Source organism: Anabrus simplex, chromosome 2, assembly GCF_040414725.1.
Source record: "Anabrus simplex isolate iqAnaSimp1 chromosome 2, ASM4041472v1, whole genome shotgun sequence".
NCBI classification, from domain to species: domain Eukaryota; kingdom Metazoa; phylum Arthropoda; class Insecta; order Orthoptera; family Tettigoniidae; genus Anabrus; species Anabrus simplex.
In genome coordinates, this window is record NC_090266.1 from 89,520,679 (window position 1) to 89,538,760 (window position 18,082).

Genomic DNA, 18,082 nt, shown 5'->3' on the forward strand with positions numbered 1-18,082 from the left:
GTTCATGAGCAGATATGTGAATATTTGTCTAAATACAACATTCTAAATCCCTACCAATCTGGCTTCAAGAAGGGCCATAGTACTACTACTGCTCTTCTGAAGGTTACAGATGATATTCGCGCGGCCATCGATAAGAGGCAGCTTACTATCTTATGTCTCTTTGATTTCTCTAAGGCATTTGACTCTGTTAATCATGAGTTATTTCTTGCTAAGCTGAAGTCAATTGGCTTCTCCCAGAGTGCTCTGTCGTGGTTTGAACCATATCTGTCAAGTAGATCACAAAGAGTCACGTTTGTTGACGGTCGATTCTCTAGCTGGAAATCAGTAAACTGTGGCGTACCACAAGGATCAGTCCTCGGTCCTTTATGTTTTTCTATTTATATTAATGATATATCTGAAGTCTTTAAAAGCAGTACCTTTCACATGTATGCGGATGACTTACAAGCTTACTTCCACTTTTGTCCCACTAACGCATCTTCTTGTATAACGCATTTTAACCATGACATCTCTCGGTTGATTGAATGGAGTGCAAATCATAACCTCCAATTAAATGTGGCTAAGACCCAGCTTATTTGCATAGGTTACACAAAACTCCTGAAAACTGTTGACCTCAAATCCCTCCCAGCAATAAAAATTCTAGAGACAGATATTCATTATAGTGACACCGTTAACAATCTAGGTCTAATTTTCGACAGAACCTTATCCTGGTCTGATCATACGTCAAATGTAATCCGAAAAGTTGTGTCATCCATGCATATTTTGAAACGTAACGTGTCATGTACACCACCTTTCATGCGAAAACTGCTTGTTCAAAGTCTTATATTTCCAATAATTGACTATGGTGCAGTCGTATACAACGACTTATCTGAAACTTTGAACATAAAACTACAGAAGGTACAAAACGCATGTGTTCGTTACGTTACAAATGCCAGGCGTGATGAACACATAACACCCTATTACATACAGCTACAATGGTTGAAACTCCATGAACGTCGAGAAATCTCAGTAGCTGTTGCCACGCAGAAAATTCTCAAACTGAAGACACCATCCTACCTTTATAATGCATTTAAACCTATGGAGTCGGTACATAACAGAGATAATAGGTTTACAAAAACCACCCTTCAAATTCCACTTCATCGTACCACTAGATTTAACAAATCCTTTGTTTGCACTGCATCACGTATCTTTAACGTCTTTAATCTTCACCGTTTCGCAAATAACACTAACTGTACACAACTAAAGCAGTTCTTAACATCTATCTTTCTGGAGGAGTACGCAAGAGGCTGAGATCAGGCATTCTTGTGTCGAACAATCAGAAATATGTATATTTCGAAGAAAATTGTTTCTCTGCCTTAGGTTTATATTCTTTAAATCCATGTAGTCCAAAATAACAGAAGGGCTTAATGACTTAATTTCTTACTTATTATATATTGTATGTCTTAACCTTACTGGATTTGGTATCTGTATTTTCATTTTTTTTTAATGTTTCATGTTTAGTTTAATACTTTAATATTATAAAATGTAGTTACTGTGCTCATAAATCTGTATTGTATTATAAGAAGACGCTACATAAAGGGGCTTTTCAGCCTCAGTGGCATGTAAATCATGATCAATAAATTCAAAATTCAAATTCAAAGTGCCGTACATAACCTCAACAATAAGCTTACTCCGTTTTTGTTGGGTACCAAGTCCTCTATGCCACATTGAAATCCAGGGTGACCTAATAGCCTTAAAAATGTGTTTAATTTAACTGTATTCTAAATAGCACCTGTTTCCCTTGTCCAAATAAATTCAATTTTGAAAAATGATATAGTCAAGATTCTTAAAATTCACATGTCCATGTCCCTCCCAGAAACAGTTCCCACATTATTAATAAACTCAGCCATATACATAATACTTTTAAGAGCAATAAATCAGTAAATGCTCATACTTGGGTGGTATGAATAAAAATGAGAATATAGTATGTACTGAACTTTTCTGAGAATATACTCTACTTCATAAGAATAAAGTTCTTGAGAATGTACTCACGTTATGGAGATGGTGCAGTATATACTCGCCTTCCTAAAGGTGGCGTGCACCATCTTGGAGTAAATTACTACCGAAGTAGCGTTTACTAAAGAAGTCCATACTACAGAAGTAAATTACTACAGGAGTTATTTACTCCGGAAGTAACGTCTGAGAGTAGAAGTACAATTTACTCTTTTAGTTACTACTATAGAAGTAGCATTCGTTACCTGCGGAGTAGTGTTGTGTTCGTGTATCTTCTTTAAAGAAATGTAAATGGATAAGGTTATGTGCGATAGGAAACGGGGGGAAAAACGTAAGCGAAAAAGACAAATGCTTGTTAATAGAGATAATGACGGTCTATGCAAAGGATATAGGGTGTAAGAAACAAAACATAAAGATGCTGGATAAGAAAATAAATTCATGGAAACCCGTGACAGAGTGACGGAAAACGCAGTGAAGAGCAAGTTAAGATTCTGTGGAAGTGGGAAGGACTTAAAAGTGAAGGCGGAAGCAAAGCAAAAAGTCATGGACACGCGGGAAAAATTAAAACTGATGGTGGTTTCTTCATACAGATCGCCTACATCCACAGCGAAATTTTCCCATATTTCACACCACGCAAATGCTGGGTCTGTACCTTAAGGCCACGGCCGCTTTCCAATATCTAGGCCTTTCCTACCCTAGACCTATATGTGCCGGTGCGACAATAAGCAATTTGAAAAAAAAAAAAAAGATAAATACCTCTTCCGATTTCTGAAAAGTTCACCGTTGTCACCGAGAGGGCAAAAAATGGGAATATGCGTGCAGTCACAGTCAATTGCACCCACAATGTGTGGAAACCTGCCAACGTGAAGAATATCCTTTTATTTTCCAAACAATAATCATAATTTGCAGGCGCACCTCCCTCTCAGCCTCAACTACTGTACTGCTTTAACCACGCGATGAAATATACGGCCAGCAGTTGTGCGGTAAACGTTAATTAGATCACCGGCAACTGTACTGAAATGTTCCGGTACGAAACACTCGTAGGGCACACAGTAACTGTAATTTGAGAGATACAACAAAATTAAGACAGGAATTCAGCTGTATGTGATCTCCAAGTACATTTAGAAGTGAAGTAAAGGATTCCTTCCTAAGACTAAAAACGTTCCTGAAATTCTCCGTGTGCACATCATATGGCTCTCGCCTTTCACGTACTGTAGGCCTATGCATTATTACATTTCCCGTCGTTTTCTGCGTCGAGATCGTCAAAATAATCTAAGTAATCCATACACGTTTGAAACGTCTTTCCTCTCATATACGGCACGATATTTTCATTAGTCAACAAGTCTAAACTTAGCTTACTCCATGCACGACGTGAGAGTAAATTCTAACCTATATTCATGCGTTATTTACTTCTTTAGTAATATACTACAAGATGGTGCTCTCAACATTTTACTCTTGTAATAATTTAGTCCAGGAGTATCTGAAAGGACTAAAATACTTCGGAAGTAATTTACTCTCGTATGGAAGTCGCCGAATGCTGACTTCAGGAGTACTTTACTACGGAAGTAGAACTTGCTCTTGGTTGTGCACGCCACCCTAAGAGTCTGAGAGTAGTTTCTCATATGTACTATGAATAAAAGGGAGTACCTTCTCAGATTGATGAGTATATACTCACTTTTTTTTTTTTTTTTGCTAGTTGCTTTACGTCGCACCGACACAGACAGATCTTATGGCGACGATGGGACAGGAAATGTCTAGGAGTGGGAAGGAAGCAGCGGTGGCCTTAATGAAGGTAGAGCCCCAGCATTTGCCTGGGTTGAAAATGGGAAACCACGGAAAACCATTTTCAGGGCTGCCGATAGTGGGGTTCGAACCTACTATCTCCCGAATACTGGACACTGGCCGCAATTAAGCAACTGCAGCTATTGAGCTCGGTTCACTTTGTTTTGAGTATGGCTGATAGTTGTCTCAAGCTTGAGTATATACAAATTTTTAGCTTCTGAGGAGAAATAACATGGCTGAGTTTATTAATAATGTGGTGCCTCGTGGAAAAATTTACAAGGAGAGAAGTGAACATGTGGACTCTAATAATTTTAAAAGTCTATATCGTTTTTCAAAAGTTAATGTGGACTGGTTAAACCTATACTTATATGGACCGGAGAAACTGGAAACAAGAGGTGGTGCTGTTAAAAACATAGTAAAATTAAAAACATTTTTAAGACTGGTAGGTGACCCAGGATTCCAGTATGGCATAGGAGAAGATCTTGGAATCCATCAAACAACTGTGTCTAAAAATCTTGTTGAGGTTATGGACCGCATCATGGCTAAAGCTGCAGTGTGGATAAAATTTCCTGAAACAGATATGAAATTTGAAGTTGTGAAACAAGAGTGGCAGGAAAAGTACTACTTTCCAGCAGCGGTAGGTGCTCTTGACTGTACTCATGTTGGAATTAATAAGCATACACATTATGGTGATGAATATATAAACAGGAAAGGTTATGCAAGTATTACTGTACAGGCAACGTGCAATGCCAAGGAAGTTTTTACCAGTGTCGATGCATCATGGCCTGGATCTGTGCATGATTCAAGAGTCTGGAGAAATTCAGCTGTCCAGACAACAGTAAGTCCGAATAGGGTAAATGCGTTATGGTACTGTTAGCGGATAGTGGCTATGGTATTGCACCCTGGCTTATGACACCGTTCAGAAATCCACAAACACCTCAAGAAATTGCTTATAACAGGTGCATTACCAAAGAAAGAGTTGTGATCGAACGATGTTTTGGGCAACTAAAACAAAGTTTCCCAATTCTTCAGCACAAAGTATGCCTGTCTTTAAATAAAGTGCCAAAACTGATCATTTGTTGCTGTGTGTTGCACAATATTGCCAAGTACTTACAGGATGAGGACCCTGAACTACAGCCATTAGGTGGCAACGTAAGGTTAGAAGATGGAAATGAGGATGACATGGCAGCTGCTGCAAATATCAGGTGGAATGGTGAAGCTAGGCGAAATGAATTGGCAGAGATAATATATCAAGGTGTTTGAGGTGCAGCAAGTACCAGTGTCACTCTGTTTATTGTTCACTAAAAAAATCAAAAATTTATGCAAAACAATTTATTTTTAAAAATATATATATACTCGACTATCTCTGATTTTAACTTTTTTATCTGTGAGTTCCAACACTCTTATCTGCTTTAACAGCACCAAGCGCTGCAGGTCTGTATTATTTAGAGTTCTGGTTTCGTCATTTTCGTAGTCGTCCAAAACACTTCTTTTTCATTTAGGGGTGGCTACATTTGGAGAGTTGACGATTTCTACAGGACTCCCTCCTTCTCCTCCCTCTTCCAATACTACAAATTCCACTACAGGTGGAGGAATGTGTTGTGACTGAACTTCAGGAAGCCCTACTCCAACCGCAGTTGCTCCTACAAAAAAAAAAAAAAAAAAAAAGTTTTAATTCACTAATTCAGTTTTCTACGGACAACTGAATTAAACGGAGCTAAAATCCCAGGCCCAGGATTCAAACCAGGGTATTCTGAACCAAAGGCCTAGGTGCTATTTGGTTCTTATAAAGCAATAAATAGAAATATCTTAACCTTAAAGTTTGTAGTGTTGGCACACAAAATACTGTACTTTCTACAACCTCTATAAACCTGTTCAAGAAAATAATCGTGAATATACTTTAGGAACATACCTGGAATTCTTGTCAATGTTGGATTAATATCCCCATCCAACAGCTCGTGGATAATATTCTCCCAGTCCTTCAGCACTATCCTTTTATTCCCCGTTTGGTTTAGGTCGCACTTTTGTTTCACCCTCATTTTCATATTGTTTATCCTTTTCGTAATGGTGCCGATCTCAACTTTCTTGCCACACATGGCTATCAATTTCGTTTGAATTGCCTCCAACGATTCGGATTTTTCTTTCCGAACCGCCGGCAGTTGGGACTTACTAAAAAGTACCGCATGTTCCCGCAATGTATTCGCAAATGTTATCGGATGAATGCATTCTATATCGACGAACGTGACGAACGAACAATCAGTGCACACTACAAACTAAACCAGATCCAGTTGAGGTTATGTTGCGACTGGAACCAAACCAGATAACAGTTGATGATTGTACACAACATGAGTATCTACTCAGTTTCAAACGATCCACATGGCGGTGCGCTTGAGTATCTACTCCATCAGAGGAGAATCTTTTTATTCTTACCAAATAGAGTACATACTACTTGGGCTGAGAATATACTCCTACTAAATGCTCATGTTATTTCTCCTCAGAAGCTAAAAATTGGTATATACTCGAGCTTGAGACAACTATCAGCCATATTCAAAACAAAGTGAGTATATACTCATATACGTTTATGCACTGTATGGAAATACATGAAGGGTACACGGGAAAAAGGGGGAATGTCATATCTTCTACAAACTGAGATAATTAAATTTGTAAGTTTCAACCTTTAATACTGTCTACAGGAGCCTCCGTGGCTCAGACGGCAGCACGTCGGCCTCTCACCGCTGGATACCGTGGTTCAAATCCCGGTCATTCCATGTGAGATTTGTGCTGGACAAAGCGGAGGCGGGACAGGTTTTTCTCCGGGTACTCCGGTTTTCCCTGTCATCTTTCATTCCAGCAACACTCTCCATTCTCATTTCGTAGCATCTATCATTCATTAACATATCACTTTGGGAGTGGCGACCCCATCGTAATAACAGCCTATATATGATTCATTCATTACATCCCTGACCCGGTCTCTGACTGGAAAACAGGTAGTAGGTTTTCAATACTGTCTACAGTAATACATGTATTATTATTATTATTATTATTATTATTATTATTATTATTATTTTATGTAACGTTAGCCTAATGTATTGGTATTGTAAATAGATAATAATGAAAATATAGAATTAAGTTTTATAATTGAAAAAAAAAAATGGAAAATGAAGTAAATTCACATTTGTCACGAAAATAAAGGGGAATGGCAGTCTTATGAACACATTATCACGGAAATAAAGGGGAATGTCACTTTTAATAAAACCTAACAAAAAACGTGTCAATAGTGAGGAAGTGTATCAATGAATGATCTTCCCTCTGGTCCACGAAATGATCTAAGGACGCGCAGATCAGAAAATTTTGCTGTAGAGATTGGATGTAAACCTGCAGTAGAAATAAATCACATATTTAAAATCTCCATCTTGCCAGCATGTTTGCGAATGTAGAGCAACTTCATGTATACTAACTCTTGCACTTACGTTCATAAGATGCCTCTGGAAGAACAAACTCACTAACTGGTGTTTCTGGAAAGTGTGGAGTTGATTTTGGAGCATTTACAACGGGTCGTTCCCAATGGCTATTGTAACTGTCTCAGTATTCCATGAATCGTGGATGATCAATGGAGATGACAAGTTCCGTTATAGGTCTTGTTTTAAAAGGGCAAACTTTTCTGTACAAGGGAATAAAAAACTTGGTCCAGAGACGAATCTTTGGTTGATCAACTTCGATTACATGGAAAGGAAAGGGCTTATTTCTGGCACTTCTAAAATGATCCGCCCAGTCTTCTGGCGTTTCAGCTGCAAATTTCTGATTAATTAGTGCTGTATTTCTATCGCACTCTAAGTATGAGTGCCTACGAATTGGAAATACTATTTTCACAGACTCGAGGTGTTTGGCATGATGTACTATAAAGTTGAGAAATCTGTAAACAGTCCAGTTCTTGTTCTGTCCACATACAGAATCACAGAAAATTGTGAAGTGTTTTATCTCGTCCCCAAGTTCACAAAATATAAAATGATGTAACACAGAACACACTTCATCTGCTGCTTTATGTGCAACTGTCTTTGGGTATGTATAGAATACCGAGTGTCCACTAGACAAAACATGTATATTGAAGGAGAACAGTGACAGCTGTCTATGGTAATCACGTCGTTAGTGGATAAATTAGGTATGCATAAATTCTTTTGGAAATCCATTGCTATTGCCACATACCAAACTGACATTCCCCCTTTGTTTCTTGTTCTCTGGTAACATTCCCCTTTCATCAATTGTACATGTATTCTTAAACTTGTTATATTTCCGTGACAAATCCCTTTACTTGGTTCTAAATTGTCAAACTATTCTCCTGACCATAAAGTATATATGGCTAGTGTTAATTCATTTTTTGTTTTACACGGACATACCCCTTTTTTTCCCCGTGTACATTCATATGTAAGTCCAACGCCTGTAGCTGAAGGGTCAGTGTACTGGTATTCAGTTCAGATGTCCCTAGGTTCTATTCCTGGCAGCCAGGAATTTTAACTGCGCTTGGTAATTACTTTGGCTCAGGTACTGGTTGTTTGTGTTTGTCTTAAAGCACTTTTCTTCATTTATATACACATTATGCTACAAACCACCACAGAACTTCACAATAGTGAAGACATCCCAACACATAGGGTTGGCATCAGTACCAGTTTCACTGCATGCCAGTTCTCAAAACATGTATGATACCAGTAGGTATTGAATAAGTAAACACATACATTTGTATGCAGTTGTAATTGTATTGACAAGGTGGACCTGACTACAGCCCTGTTTCACAGGTGTCTTTTGATGGACAACAAATATTTGAAAGTACCAGTCCATATTAAGTATGTACTGTAATATTAAGTACTGGTATGACATGAATGAAAAAATATGAGACGCTCATAACATGAATGAAGTTTTTCTTTCAAACAAATTTATGATATAACTAGCAAGATACCCGTGCTTCGCTACGGTATTATACTGAAATTTATAATTGAATGCTTATTGTTTTAGATATATAATCCGCCGAAATTCGCGATCTGACCAGTTTTCTGCGAGAATCCGCCAAAATTCGCGATCTGACTCGTTTTCTAATAGATTACGGCAAGTTTCCTCCCATTTTTCAATCTTTCTTTCCAGCAAACGATTTCGTACTTCCCGGGCTAGGTCCAGGTATTCCACCCAGTTAGTTGGGTCCCTAAATCTTTGCCATCTTTTCCTATAAGCATTTTTAATATGATTCAAATCCTTCAGCGGATCTGTCGTGGTGTCGTCTTGGGTGCCTTGGCGGTAGCCTACTGAACCGTCGGCCGGACTGCATTCTTAGTCATTAGCCGTCCAGGACCCGTTTCCAGCGTGGTCTGCACATGTGACGACGGTCCAGAACATTATTATTATTATTATTATTATTATTATTATTATTATTCCAGCTGATGAGTCCAAATGGCACGTCTGGACGAAACTCTGCATAATGCACACGGCCTAACCACCCAAAAGCTGGTTCTATTGCTGTGATTATAAGATCTGCGGCCGTGAAAGCCTTTTTTGATATTATTTTTATTATTATTATTATTATTATTATTATTATTGTCATTATTATTATTATTATATGTTCTGGACCCCACAGCAATATGCAAGACCGCTTCTTGGCGGTAAATTACATCAGCTGCCATTGTCATTGTTGACAATGTGGCCAGCACCATTGTCGCGCGTAGGCAAGTGTGCGGGATTTCTGGCGATACGAATGACATACCTCCGTGTATTAGTGACCTTATTATAGAGGTGAACAATTTGACGGTCAATATCATTCCTATCGTTTATTTCAAATGTGTTTAAATTTTTATTTATATGCCAGGAGAATCTACTCTAATCTAAGAACGTTCTCCGAAGGAAAAGATGGCTGTTGAAAAAGAACCCAGGAAAGATTAAAAATGATCGGTTTATGATCAGAATAAGTACATCGAAAGTCAACAGCCTGTTTCCTATCATTCGACAGGATCAGGGATGGAATGAATAAAGCCCCATCTAGCGGCGACAATATGAATTGTGCCGGCTGCCGAAGCTCCCCTCTGGGGCAATGATCGATGAGTGACAAATGAAATGAAATATTGGACAGTGTTGCTGGAATTAATTATGACAGGGAAAGCCGGAGTATCCGGAGAAAAACCTGTCCCGCCACCATTTTGTCCAGCACGAATGTCACATGGAGTGACCAGGATTTGAAACACGGAACCCAGCTGTGAGAGGCCGGCGCTCTGCCGCCTGAGCAACGGAGGCTCCTTATAAGTACATTATGAACAGTAAAATCAATTGGTCTCACCGCCTTTTACACCCCAACGCCGTTAAGTTTATTTACCCCCACCCCCCAAAAAATTAAAAGAAGGTGTGTTTCTTTATGTTTAAAGGAGATTCCAAATACCAATGTTCACGTTTATTACCTTCAGTTTTGAGATATAAGTATCCCCTTAAAAATAATTCACTTCTTTAACTTCCTTTCACACTCCCCCCCCCCCCCCCTCACAAAGTGATATTAAGGCAAAAAATACTTGTTCCTTTAATAGTAAAGGATCTTCTAAATACCAATTATCACCACCTTAACTTCTTTATTTTTGATTTATGTGTCCTCATGAAAGGAATTCAGCTCCTTTACACTCCCCCCCCCCCCCCCAAGGTTATTCCCCACCCCCAAAACGCGCTTTTCTTTGTTTTTAAAAGAGATCAAAATACCAATTTTCACGTCTGTAACAACTTTAGTTTTTATTAGATGTATGTATTCTCATACAATTAAGTCAATTAATTTTTTCAATCCTTTAACCCCCCAAACCCCCTTCATTGGATTTTCCGAGAATACGTGTTTGTTTACGTTTAAAGCAGATTCCAAAAATCAAATTTCACGTGTGTAAAATCTTCATTTTTGAGATATCAGTAGCCTAATTAAAAGAATTCAGCACCATTTTCAGTCACTTTTACCCCCCCCCCACTTCCCAAGTGGTATTTCCGAAAACTAAAAATACACGTTTCTTTATTTTTAATAGAATTAAAAAATTGCCATTTTTCACTTCTGTAACATGTTAAGTTTTTTAAGATATACTGTAGAAATTCTCATTTTAAAATTTCACCCCTTTTTAGTTCCCCTTAAGTGGAGTTTCCAAAGACAAATCACCTATGTTTCTTTTCACTTACAGGAGATTCCAAATACCCACTTTTTACGTCTGTAACATTTTACGCTTCTGAGATATTCTGTAGATATAGTCTTTCAAAAAATTCATCCCAATTTGCCACTCCTGTTTAACCGCCATTAATTGAATTTTCCAAAAGCAAAAATATACGTGTTTCTTTATTTTTAAAGGAGATCCCATTTACAAATTTTCAGTTCTGTAATATCTTCAGTTTCTGAGATATATGTATCCTCATTAAAGGCATTCAACCCATTATTCACCCTTTTACACCCCTCCTATTGGGATTTAGAGAAAACAAAGAAATACGTGTTCCTTTATTTTTAAGGGAGATTCTAAACACCAATTTTTACATCCGTAAACGTTTAAAGTTTTAAGATGTAGACACACTCATTTTAAAAATTCACCCCCCTTTTCACCCCGCATAACTTGGATTTTCCAAAAACGAAAAATACCTGTTTCTTTATTTTTAAAGTAGATCCCAAATACCAATTTTCAGGTCTGTAATATCTTCTGGTTCTGAAATATAAGTAGCCTCATTAAAGGCATTCAACCTCTTTTTCACCCTTTTCCACCCTTCCTATTTGGATTTTCCGAAAACAAAAATACGTGTTTCTTTATTTTTAAAGGAGATTCTAAATACCAAATTTTACATCTATAAACTTTAAAAGTTTTGAGATATAGATACACTCATTTTCAAAAATTCATCCCCTTTTCACCCCCCATTATTTGGATATTCCCAAAACGAAAAAATACCTGTTTCTTTATTTTTAAAGTACATCCCAAATACCAATTTTCAGGTCTGTAATATATTCAGTTTCTAAGATATATGTATTCTCTTTAAAGGCATTCAACCCAATTGTCACCCCCTTTTCACCCCTCCTATTGGGATTTTCCGAAAACAAAAAACTACGTGTTCCTTGATTTATAATGAAGATTCTAAATACCAATTTTTACATCTCTAAACTTTAAAACTTTTGAGATATAGATGCACTCATTCTAAAAATTCACACCCCTTTTCACCCTCGCATTAGTTGGATTTTCCAAAAACAAAAAAATATGTGTTACTTTATTTTTGAAAGCGATCAAAAGTACCAATTTTGAGGTCTGTAATATCTTCAGTTTCTGAGATATAAGTAATCTCTTTAAAGGCATTCAACCCATTTTTCACCCCTTTTTAACCCTCCTATTGGGATTTTCCGAAAACAAAAAAATACGTGTTCCTTTATTTTTAATGAAGATTCTAAATACCAATTTTTACATCTCTAAACTTTAAAACTTTTGAGATATAGATGCACTCATTTTAAAAATTCACCCCCCCTTCACCCTCGCATTAATTGGATTTTCCAAAAACAAAAAAATATGTGTTTCTTTATTTTTGACAGCGATCGAAAGTACCAAAATTGAGGTCTGTGATATCTTCAGTTTCTGAGATATAAGTAGCGGTATCCTGAGTAAAGGCATTCAACCCGTTTTTCACCCTTTTTCACCCCTCCTATTGGGATTGTCTGAAAACAAAAAAATACGTGTTTCCTTATTTTTAAAGAAGATTCTAAATACCAATTTTCACATCTGTAAACTTTTAAAGTTTTGAGATATAGACACACTCATTTTAAAATTTCACCCCCCTTTTCACCCCCTTAGGGACGGAATATCCAAAAATCCTCTCTTAGCGAGCACCTACATTATAATATGAATATATCCCCAAAATTTCATTTCTCTATGTCCAGTAGTTTTGGCTCGGCGATGATGAATCAGTCAGTCAGTCAGGACAAGCTACTTTATATATATAGATTGCAAATAACATGCTCCAAACTTTTAGTCTGCAATTACAGGGAAAATATGCATAGACAAATGCAGAACACAAATCTTAAGACTTTGTGCATGGTAAAGAGTATACATTAAAAATAAAAGAACAGATTCATTTTCTTATACACATTCTTATACTACAAAATTAGCCTACATGAAAAAGCAGCGTACCTCCAGAAGCCACAGACTCAGTATTGTTATCTTTGACACAAGTCATGGAAAAATTGATCTTAAAAGTGAAGATAACATTCATTGCTTTTATATGATCAATGATACTTTATCAACTAAAAGAAGAAAGGAAATTACAAAAAACACTGAAGTAACATACCTTAATAATTCCAAATGTAATGTTTGCTACAGAAGGTGCTATATCAGGACACACTCCCAATAGCACAAATAATCTTGGAGCATAAGTGAGAACACTGTAGAGTCCAGAAAACTGTTGAAAAAATACCAGTCCAAGAGCTAGTACAAAGGTCTCCACAAGATTTCCAGCAGCACACCATACTGAAGGGCGCTTAATCTGCGTAGTCTGAGACATCTGTAGCAGCGTAAAGTGTGGAGAGCGGGGAAGGAAAAATGCTGCTAGAAGTCCTTCGATGATAACAGGTATGGTACCAAGCCACACCAACATCTTCCAGTCAATATTATCAGCAGCTCCAGCTACACATGCAAGTAGAAATCCCATTGCAGCACCCAACTGATGCACAGAGACACTGCGTCCTCTAACGTGGGCATCCGAGAGTTCTGCAGCATAAATGCATTGAGCTACTGCCGACAATGAGCCACCAAAACCACTCACCAGCCGACCGCATAACAACAAAGGATACGAATTCCCAGCAGCAGAGATTGCCAAACCCAAGACCAAGAGAATGGCTGTGCAGCATATAGTCCACCGGCGTCCACATCCATCTATCACAATACCTGAAAATAAAGACAAGTATTAGAGATTATTTTTGCAGTATAACCTGAAAACAGAGATTCCTTTTTTTCTCTGTTTTTAATGTCATACTAACTCATGTCGGCTTTTGGCAACGATACAATAGGCAAGTGCTAGAACAGGAAACATAATGCCAGTGGTCTTACTTAAGGTATAATTCTGGTATTGGCCTGTACGAAAATGAGAAACCACAAAAAGTCATCTTCAGTGCTGATGACAAGCAAAATCAAACAGTAGAAATAGTTCTTGGCTTACAGTAACAATATAGGGGCCACGCACAGTTATAAACTTCCACCTTTACTGTTCACGACTTACATAGGTAATTTAAAGAAAGGCACTATGGCATAGTGGAATCCAATTAGTTGGAAATATTGTAAGCAGTTAAGCTTAAGTCAGTCTGTCTCCTTGTCTGAATGGTCAGTGTAGTGGCCTTAGATTCCCAGGACCCCAGGTTTGATTCCAGAATTTTAGCTGCATTTGATTAATCCTTTTAGCTCAAGGGCTGGGTATTTGTGATTGTCTTAATACACATCTTCATTTACATACAACACATGACACTACCAGAAACACGCAATAGTAAATACATTAATCCACATTGGGTTGGCATCATGAAGGGCATCTGGTTGTAAAACTAGGCCTAAACCTTAGTACAGCAAGGCCTGGATAATTAAGAAAAAAATGCCAGGAGAGAAAGAAAAAATGTTAAACTTATGCCAATGACTTGGTTTTGGTGATATAATGTGATAAAAATTTCTGATAAAATATCTTGGCACTTGAAAAGATTCATGATTGAAAAAGCCAGAATACTTTCAATTTTTGTTGAAACAATTTCTTTTTCAATGCCACGTTCCCACATTTATGGAGGTTGTCAGAACTCCCAGGTTTGTCAGTTTAGGACTTGGCCAGAATTTGAGGCCTGATGTCCCTCCAATTGCCACACACTAGTTGTGGTGAAAATTGTACCATAAATTGCAAAGATTTGAACCAGGGACATTCAAGCAGGGGGCAGATTGGCTAGACCACAGCACAGCTTACACTTCTAACAGAGAAGCAGTGAACATTATATGAAAATCAGCATTTCTAAGATGTTAGTTGGGAAGAAAGCTAAGAAGACAGAATAGGGAACACAAAATTTGAGCAATTATATAATTTCAAGAAATTAGGATGAGCATTATATATAAAAAAAAAAAAAACAGTGAGAGAAATCAAATCACAGTATAGCAATACTATGAGTCTGTGAGTCTGCAGCTTCAATCAACAGTAATTTGTAAGGAAGAAGGTAGCAAGTTCAAAGAAGAATTTCCCTCTTGTTTTGTTCTTTTTTAAATTTGTTTTACGTCACACCGACACAGTTAGGTCTTATAGTGACGATGGGATAGTTAAGGGCTAGGAGTGGGAAGTAAGTGACCGTGGTCTTAAGGCGACACCCCAGAGATAAAAATTGATTTTTTGGTCATTTTGGCAAATACTTTTATGACTGAAACCAAAAGGATTGAGTTTCTTCTTCCTTGTCAAACAGTTATTTCGTTGAATTCAAACAATTTATCACTTTAATAATGCTTTGCTTGCCAGTCTGCACACAGCAGAAATGAGCGTGGCATCTGCTGAACTGCTTTGTTAGGTAATGATGTCATTGTCATGTTTCCATTCAATCAAATATGGCTGCAATTATGCATCCATGGTATGGGCCGGTTTATCCCCTGGAATACAAGCTATCTATTATTACAGCACACTGTCTTACAATAATAACAGTATCTTGATACGCAACTACAAGACGTTACTTGCGCGCGTACTTCACAAAAGTAAACAGACTGGCTACACCACAGAACCCACAAAACAAGATTAAACATACAAGAATAACAAAACTTATAGTTGTCAGCACTATTATAGTATCATCAAGAATACCAAAACAATCATAAAATGTTGCTCAATGACAGTCGAGTACTGAAATATTAGTCCGTAACAGGCTTTATAAATTCATTCAGAAATATATGGTAGATCTTACAGTTTGAGTCTGTATAAATATATCGGGCGAGGAGGGGTACTCTTGGCCCATCCCATGGATGCATTAATTGTGAAGAACAGGCATATTTGATTGAATGGAAACATGACAATGACATTACCTAACAAAGCAGTTCAGCAGATGCCACACCCATTTCTGCTGTGTGCAGACTGGCAAACAAAGCATTATTAAAGTGATAAATTGTTTGAATTCAACAAAATAACTTTGTGACAAGAAAGAAAAAACTCAATCCTTTCAATTTCAGTCATTAAAAAAAATTTGCCAAAATATCGATTTTTTTATCTCCGGAGTGTCACCGTAAGTACCGGTACGTCAATCCCTGAATCAGTATGAAACAAACTCCTTGTAGGAACAAACTTTATATAAATTTTTTCACTTACAAATAAAGATCAGGTAAACATGTCCAGATTGAGGTGGTTCCAGTATATAATAAGAATGGAGCCAACAAGGACATCTTATGTTAACTTGAAGAGACATGTAGCAGGAAAACAGATGGTGGGAAGACCAAGAACGCACTGGATTGACATCATAAAGCTGGACATAGCAGATTGGGCAAGGACATTGGAGAAGGTATCTCAATAATACACAGTGGAAGAGGCTTGCCAATAGTACCTGGAAAACTGCAACTGTAAACTGATGATGATGAAGAATATAAAAATCTGATTGTAATATTGGGATTATTCTAGAAAAATGTACATTTTGTCTCATATACCATTTAATGTAGCTGAAGATTGCCCAAGGAGGCTAAAATGTCATTATGTAATGATTTTTGCAATTAAAAAAATTATATATAAATGTAGTTGTATTGACTCGGTCGACAATTATATTACTACTTTCTACAGAGATAAGTGCAGTCCTGCCACAATTGTTGCAAATTAGGTGCTTTTGGCACCAGATTAGGTGATCTCCAATCTCTTCTGGAGTCCAATATCATGTGTTGTTGTTGTTGTTTGAGTCACCAGTCCATAGATTGGTTTGATGCAGCCCTCCATGCCACCCTATCCTGTGCTAACCTTTTCATCTCTATGTAACTACTGCATCCTACATCTGCTCTAATCTGCCTGTCATATTCAAACCTTGGTCTACCCCTACTGTTCTTACCACCTACACTTCCTTCAAAAACCAACTGCACAAGTCCTGGGTGTCTTAAGATGTGTCCTATCATTCTATCTCTTCTTCTTGTCATAGCCAAATCGATCTCCTGCCACAAATTCGATTCAGTATCTCTTCATTCGTGATTTGATCTATCCATCTTACCTTCTGCATTCTTCTGTAACACCACATTTCAAAAGCTTCTATTCTCTTTCTTTCTGAGCTAGTTATTGTCCATGTTTCACTTCCATACAATGCCACGCTCCACACACAAGTCTTCAAAAACATCTTTCTAATTCCTATATCAATGTTTGAAGTGAGCAAATTTCTTTTCTTAAGAAAGCTCTTCCTTGCTTGTGCTAGTCTGCATCTTATGTCCTCCTTACTTCTGCCATCATTAGTTATTTTACTACCCAAGTAACAATATTCATCTACTTCCTTTAAGACTTCATTTCCTAATCTAATATTTCCTGCATCATCTGCCTTCGTTCGACTGCACTCCATTACTTTTGTTTTGGACTTATTTATTTTCATCTTCTACTCCTTACCCAAGACTTCGTCCATACCATTCAGCAACTTCGAGGTCCTCTACAGTCTCAGATAAAGTAACAATATCATCGGCAAATCTCAAGGTTTTGATTTCCTCTCCTTGGATTGTGATTCCCTTTCCAAATTCCTCTTTGATTTCCTTAACTGCCTGTTCTATGTAAACATTGAAGAGGAGGGGGACAAACTGCAGCCTTGCCTCACTCCTTTCTGGATTGCTGCTTCTTTTTCAAAGCCCTCGATTCTTATCACTGCAGACTGATTTTTATACAGATTGTAGATAATTCTTTGTTCTCGGTATCTGATCCCAATCACCTTCAGAATCGTAAATAGCTTGGTCCAATCAACATTATCGAATGCCTTTTCTAGATCTACGAATGCCATGTACGTGGGCTTGTCCTCCTTGATTCGATCCTCTATGATCAGATGTAAAGTCAGGATTGCTTCACGTGTTCCTAAGTTTCTTCTGAAGCCAAATTGATCTTCTCCCAACTCAGCTTCAACTTGTTTTTCCATTCTTCTGTAAATAATACGTGTTAAAATTTTGCAGTCATGAGATACTAAACTAATGGTGCGGTAGTTTTCACACCGGTCAGCACCGGCTTTCTTGGGAATAGGTATAACAACATTCTGCCGAAAATCGGATGGGACTTCTCCTGTCTCATACATCTTACACACTAAATGGAATAACCTTGCCATGCTGCTTTCTCCTAAGGCAGTAATTCAGAAGGA

At 37.6% G+C, this 18,082-nt stretch overlaps 1 protein-coding gene across 1 annotated transcript in view; it reads right to left on the minus strand.

The window, feature by feature from the left end:
• The window catches only part of LOC136864904 (solute carrier family 2, facilitated glucose transporter member 10), a 154,668-nt gene that overhangs the window by 91,723 nt on the left and 44,863 nt on the right, over window positions 1–18,082 (minus strand). Inside the window, exon 2 of the mRNA XM_067142313.2 lies at window positions 13,078–13,673. Coding sequence (XP_066998414.1) covers window positions 13,078–13,673 — 596 coding nt within the window. The remainder of the gene's footprint in view (window positions 1–13,077; window positions 13,674–18,082) is intronic.